Below are 6,467 nucleotides of genomic sequence, written 5' to 3'. Positions count from 1 at the left end.
ATTCGAAGAAACACCTTTTGTGCATGCGCTAAAATCTTCCACGGGCGTGTTAAAGATTAAATTACCTCGCTTTAAGCTAACCTTTACCCTTAATGAAAGCTGCAACTTGAACCAATGGAGCATAAAGGGTATACACTTGCGACAGCACAACAGTTTGACGATTTTTGCCAAGATTTAGTTGGTATTTACTGTTAAAATTGCGGTCGAAATCCGATACCACCACTGCAATTGGCTGCTGTTTGTATTCGAGCAGGAACTAACGTACCAAGTAAACGATTGCGGATGACAGGAGCCGAGGCGGCAATTCAAATGTTAAGATCCTGTCGGTCGAGTCGCCCTTTTTCGACTTTTGAGAAAGATGCTTTGCTAGCAATTTATAGATTGAGCTATCGCGAACCAGCTGTTTAAATTGAAGCTGTGGTGTTGCTGCGAGAGGCTGCTCGCCTTGCATTCCTGTTTGGCCAAACACACGAGCTAAATATTGCGACGGCTGATATCGATGAAAAATCAGAGTATGCGGACATGTGCATGCAGCGAATTCAACGGAACCCGTTGCGGTCGCAATTCCGAAAGAAGGACGAAATGTTTATGCTTGGAAAGGTGTTACATTTGTGTGTACCGATCGCAGAGGCAGAATATGTGTCATGTGGTCCATTTCCAGTTGCTGAACATTTTGTCAAGTCAATTGAGGAGAGACTCAAATGGCTTTTGTGCAATGACAACGATGTCTCGAAAGTCATACCGCCACTGCCTTTGAACGCTAACACTGTCAATGCCATGGGCAAAGAAATGCTTGAAGAACTACAACTCAGCTGGAAGACCTACCATTCTTATATTGAGCCTAAACTCGTTGCCTCCCCGGCTGTGTTGCATATGCCCTTTACAAAGATATTAAAGGAGGTTTCTCTTTGCCGAGATAAGATGGAACAATACTTACACGAGAGTTTTTTGAAAGCTACAAGTAACAAGCGCGACCAAATGCTAACTCTTGGCAACTTTTTGCCGCAACTCACTTTGATCGATCTAATCCAATGTGCCTTCGACGAAGAAGTATTGTTTTGTTTAGCACCTAAATTAAGTGAGATGGCACGAAAGCAGTTTCGAATAGGAGTAATTCGATTTATGGAGTTGTGCGTGCTCGAAGATAAAGTCGAGCGTCTTATTTGGAAAGCAAAGCGCAGCGAGCTGTCCAGTGCTCAACTTGTTGATGAATTAGTGAATGACCGTCAGTGGCTGTCGAAAGAATTTCCCTACTGGCTGGCGTTTGAGGTGGAAGGAAGACTTCAAATCCGCCATGAACAATTTGTTATTGCTCAGCACCTCATTAATCAACCTGGATCCGTTTGCCAGTTAAATATGGGGCGTGGTAAAACTCGAGTGATTTTACCGATGCTTTTCTTGTACTTCTCGCAAAGCCAGCGCTCTAAAGTTGTTCGAGCTCACTTTTTAAGTCCATTGTTAAGCGAAGCACGACACTTTATGCATCGTTACTTGTCGGCATCGAGCTTTCACCTGAATATTTTTGAGCAACCATTCCACCGAAAAATTAAATTGAACCATCGTCGACTCCAGATCATATCTGACACTTTACACGAATTGCAGCTCTGTGGCGGCATTCAGTTGGTGGCACCGGAACATCGGATGTCACTGGAGCTTAAACGCTTCGAGTTTGCGGATGATAGTACAGAAATTGTCGGGGCTCTAGACACAACTCTTGACAATGACAAATTTATAGACATATTGGACGAGTGCGATGCGTTACTTCATCATAGATATCATTTAGTCTACGCAATTGGAACTCCAGTCCCGCTCTGTAACGGCATGGATAGATGGAAATCAGCGGAAGCTTTACTGCGTGTTGTCGCTAATCAATCGCTTCATTCTCGAGTCCGTAAAGTGCTTCAGGCCCCGCATGTTGCGTGTGTTGCCCCACTTTACTCGACGCGATATGGAGCATTCGATGGAACTCGACTTCACACTGTTGTTGGGGCGACGAAGGCCCTCCGAGACGAGCTCAAACAGGCGTTAATATTGGATCTCATTGACCATGCGCCTTTTGAATACATGTGGTTGAACAATTTTGGAGCGCTTCACTTACGTAAGCCGCTCCTTCGGGCATTGACTGATCCAAGTGTGAGTTTGGAAGTTGCACTTGGACCTAGCATCGTGAAACTTGCTTCATATACCAGCCAACTGCTTGCTTTGCGTGGTCTTGTAGCGTTTGGTGTGTTGGAGCACTGTCTAGAAAAGCGTTATCGCGTGAATTTTGGGCTTCCACTTGCTGGCGCAAGAGATAAGAAGATTGCAATTCCCTTCAGTGCTGCGGATGTACCTTCGGAGAGGTCTGAGTTTAGTCACCCTGATGTTTGCATTGTGCTGACCGTGCTAGGTTATTATCATCGAGGATTACAAGAGGAAGAAGTTCGTAGCACGTTTAATAGGCTGCTGCGTTTGGATATCTCGGAGCAGCAGCGAGAATATAACCATTGGTTTAAGAGCGTTGAGTCAAGTGTAGGTGACGAAGTTCGCAAGGCATTGAACGATGTTCGCCACATCAGCCTTGCCGATATTGTACAGTTTGACTTGCTGGTTAATACTTACAAGTTCTGCATGGAAGCTATCAACTTTTATTTGAATACGTGCGTGTTTCCGAAAGACACACAACAATATCCGAAACGTTTATCCCGAACAGCTTGGAATCTTGCAGCTGGAAAAAGAAATATTGGCTTTTCAGGTACTAACGACAATCATCGTCTTCTACCTTTGTCCGTGACGCAGCGCGAGCCAGATGAGCCTGTGTTGCTTGGAACGAATGGACGGATGATTGACAAGATTCTACAAGTGACTCACAGCTACGACATTATCTATCCGAATCCAAAGCGTACAATCATTCCATGGCAAAGCGTTCTATTGTTTTCGATGGACAAGAAGGCTCAAGCGTTGATTGACACAGGAGCTCTATTGGCTGGTGTATTTAATCACGATGCTGCAAAGTATCTTCTCGAACAGAGTGACTTTGCTTTTGCGGGTGTAACTTATTTTGATAGTCGCATCGAGAAAAATTGCTGGATGATTGCAGAGAAGGCTCGACGTATTGAGATGCCATTAAAAGAGTCGTCGATGCTAGAAAAAGATACGTTTGTCATTTTTGACGAGGCTCGCTCACGTGGGTCCGATATGAAGTTGCTCACAGATGCTGTGGCAGTGCTGACCTTAGGCCCAAAACTCACAAAGGATAAAATGATGCAAGGTGCAGGACGCATGCGACAGCTTGGATGTAACCAAAGTCTATATATTGCTAGTTTTGATGAAGTGGCGCAGAGCATTTTTCAATTCAGCGGACACCAGAGCTCGGCGTTAGTTTCTCCCGCTGACGTGCTCAATTGGGTCATTGATAACACGAAAGCAGAGGCTGTGCGCGGTTTACTGGAGTGGGGTGGCAATGGCCTTCACTTTCAAAGAACTCAGCTTGATCAAGATTGCGAATTTGTTGATGATGATTGGGCACTCGAAGTATTGTATCAAGGGCAGCTCGAAGTTAATAAAATATCTGAAGTGATCCTGTCGAAAGCACAGCATTATTTTGAAAAAGAAGACTTGAGTGATGAACAGGTGAAACAAATTTGTAATCGAGGATTTCAGTATGGTCTTGATGATGAAGTGTGCGTTACTTCCCACACCGATGAATGTGAGCGAGAGCTGCAAGTCGAAGAAGAGGTGCAGCAACAGCGAGAAATTGAAATGCATAAGTGTACTCCATCAAAAGAACAGAGATGGGTGTATAGTCGAATACTTGGGGTGCAATCAGTAAAGGGACTCTGTGGTGTCGTGGGTATAATTGAAATGACGCAGTTTGTACGACAATCAATCGATCCGGAAGAAATGGCCATTTTGAATTGGGCAAGGGCACACATTTACGGAACATCCAATTTCTTTGCTACAATTCAGACTCATGATTCGTCTCGTTTGAACATGTATTTACGATTAATTGATGTCGTGTTGGTGTTCAAAAACGGCGATGTGCTGCTTGTATCGGAGTGTGAAGCTGACCACATCCTGGAGCTGCTTTGGTCAACTAAGAATTCAGCCGCATGTAATTTCTGTTTCTTCAATCTTGCTTTTGCTCATGAAGGTCTCGGTCGTGCCGGTAAATTGGTCAAGTATAAGGATCTCCATTTAGCAATGGGCTCTAGACTTCATGCGAAGTTACCTTTGCTGTCCATTATTGCGTGCGACGTATTCAATGGAGAGACAATGATGGTGAAAGGACAAGAAGAGATTGTGGAGGTAGCGTGCCGATTATTAATTGGCCCATTGACTCAAAGAGAGTCGGTTTTAAGTAATTTCGTCACTTCGCGAGGCAACAGCCACAAATGGACAAGGTCGCTCTTGCATGAGCTCTGCTGTCGCTTGGATCTTGAAGATTGCAAGTGAGCGCGATCGAGCGCTTTTTTTACTGTGATTCTTTTCTTTGTTTAATATATTAACTTTAAAAATGAACCTTTTATTTACTTCAAAGCGTAATTTATTGAAAAAGTCGTCTTGGTTCCGTTAAGTACGGTGTAAAATGAATGCTCGCTACCAGCCATACGGCGCGCGTGTTCAAACGATATTCGTCATTTATGGCGAGACACTCTGCGGATGTGGCTTGTTAATTAGAAAGTGGTATTGAGGACGGTAGTGACTTGTTCGCGACTGCGTCGAATTTGAAAAAGCTATGATGCATAGGTACTACGACTACTTAGTTACCTGTAATCTGCCTCTGCACGTCGTGTACGTGAAGTAACCAAGCCACCCCATGGTCACTGTAATCAGTGTAGGTAGTACCACTGTTATCAGTACTAGCAAAGGGTGCTCTGTTACATAATTGGCCGGCAAAAAAAGTAACTTGTGAGCAAATTATAAAACGTTATAGCTCAAAATTCAATTTATGTATCTTATGTGTAGTAAACGCGACATCGGTTCAAAAACATCAGATCCGACCACTCGGCTTACTTAGGCGCCGCCTCTACAAGCTTGGTGTACGTCATATTCAACGCCGCGACAGTGATCGGAACCCCCGATTTAACAAAATCGACAGGAATTTTTTCTTGGACAAGGAACGATTCGGCGTGGGCTGCCGTGATGAAATCAATTTGACCCATGATATGAAGCAACAGCGCCGCTTGGCGAAAAGCCGTCATCTCCACGGGGGCAGTGTAATTACAGACCGGGTTTATGGCCTTGCATTGATTATCACGGTCGACACGCGCTTTGGCCACTGCGGCCAAACTAATCTTTCCATCGGCATCGGCACGGCTGAGAAAGTCTTTGGCAAGTGTCGTGTTTACCTCCACCGCGTTTGGGTTGAGATTAATGTCATCACGCACAAACGACGCGTGGCGGTCTAATGTACTGAGAAAGTCAAGCGAAAAGACGTCTGGGAGACGAGAGAATTGCGCGTTGATCCAATCTTCCGCGATGTTAAACACGTTCATGAACGCAGTTCGGATCATGTCCTTGTTGACATTCTTACCATCGCGAGGCAAGTAACCGCCATTCGCAAGCGAATTAAATCCAGGACAGGGCGAGCGGCTGTTAGGAGCCACATTGTTCAGTTCAAGAGAGGTTTGACTGGTCGCGGGCTTGAAATAATCACCGACTTTAAGCTGACCACTAGTGTCATCGCACGAAATTTGCTGCGTTGGACCGCCCCCGGCTTGAACGAAAGGCACACCATTAGTGGCAATCAAAGCAATCGCAGCGAAAATCGTAACGCGAAACATCGTTGGTTGGGTAAGAGGTCGGAGGAGGCGAAGCAAAATGAATTGTGACATCTCCGTAGAATTAGGCCGCGCAGACTCTGAGGTCTTATGGCCACATTTACTGTAGATTCTTTTAGAAATCCAGCAGGCGAGCTCGACATGCAGGGCCAAGGATATCTGCGGGATAGTATACGATAGTCCATGCGTGCCACTCCATCGTTTGATAAATTTGAGATTTGACCTGAAATGTCGCATCAAAAGCAAGTGGTTTTGGCTTAATACGTTGGCTCTACTAATCGCATCGCTGACTTCTACTCCTATGCTGGCTTCATAGCGAGATGCGCCTTAATGCCGCAGCTGCGTAATTCATGTCGCCTAACCTGATTCCGGTGGTGCTTTAATATAACGGATTTGACGGTAGGCGTATTCAAATGTCTTAAGTTGCAGACACGAACGATAAAATAGAAAAAAATGGCAACATTGTGGAAGTCTTACGGCCTTGCTGATATAATAATCGGAAGCAATTTTCGAGACCCTTGATATAATGCGATATTTATTTAACGTCCGCGGGTCGAGGTCATTTGCTCGAATTTTCTGCAGTAGGTACTACTTTAGCAACGTTCGTGCGTAGAACAGTGAGCCACTCGTCGACTATCCATCCATTTCAGGATGGTCATGCAACTTATCTCAGACGATTGCCTTCTTCGCTAATGCATAGATCTG

The 6,467-nt window shown here is 44.9% G+C and overlaps 2 protein-coding genes across 2 annotated transcripts; one reads left to right on the top strand and one right to left on the bottom strand.

Moving 5' to 3' along the window:
- Positions 1-522: 522 nt before the first annotated feature.
- CCR75_002704 (uncharacterized protein) lies at positions 523-4,434 on the top strand (the record flags this gene model as incomplete). Its single annotated transcript, XM_067960801.1, has 1 exon — positions 523-4,434. One exon carries the CDS (start codon positions 523-525, stop codon positions 4,432-4,434), a length of 3,912 nt encoding a protein of 1,303 aa, XP_067820696.1.
- A 557-nt stretch (positions 4,435-4,991) lies between these two features.
- Positions 4,992-5,765, bottom strand: CCR75_002705 (uncharacterized protein; the record flags this gene model as incomplete). Its single annotated transcript, XM_067960802.1, has 1 exon — positions 4,992-5,765. The coding sequence occupies one exon, from the start codon at positions 5,763-5,765 to the stop codon at positions 4,992-4,994; it is 774 nt and encodes a 257-aa protein (XP_067820697.1).
- Between the last annotated feature and the right edge of the window lie 702 nt (positions 5,766-6,467).

This window comes from Bremia lactucae, linkage group LG12 (genome assembly GCF_004359215.1).
Source record: "Bremia lactucae strain SF5 linkage group LG12, whole genome shotgun sequence".
Lineage (NCBI taxonomy): Eukaryota > Oomycota > Peronosporomycetes > Peronosporales > Peronosporaceae > Bremia > Bremia lactucae.
Note: the sequence above shows the minus strand (reverse complement) of the source record. Positions and strands in the feature narration are given on the sequence as shown.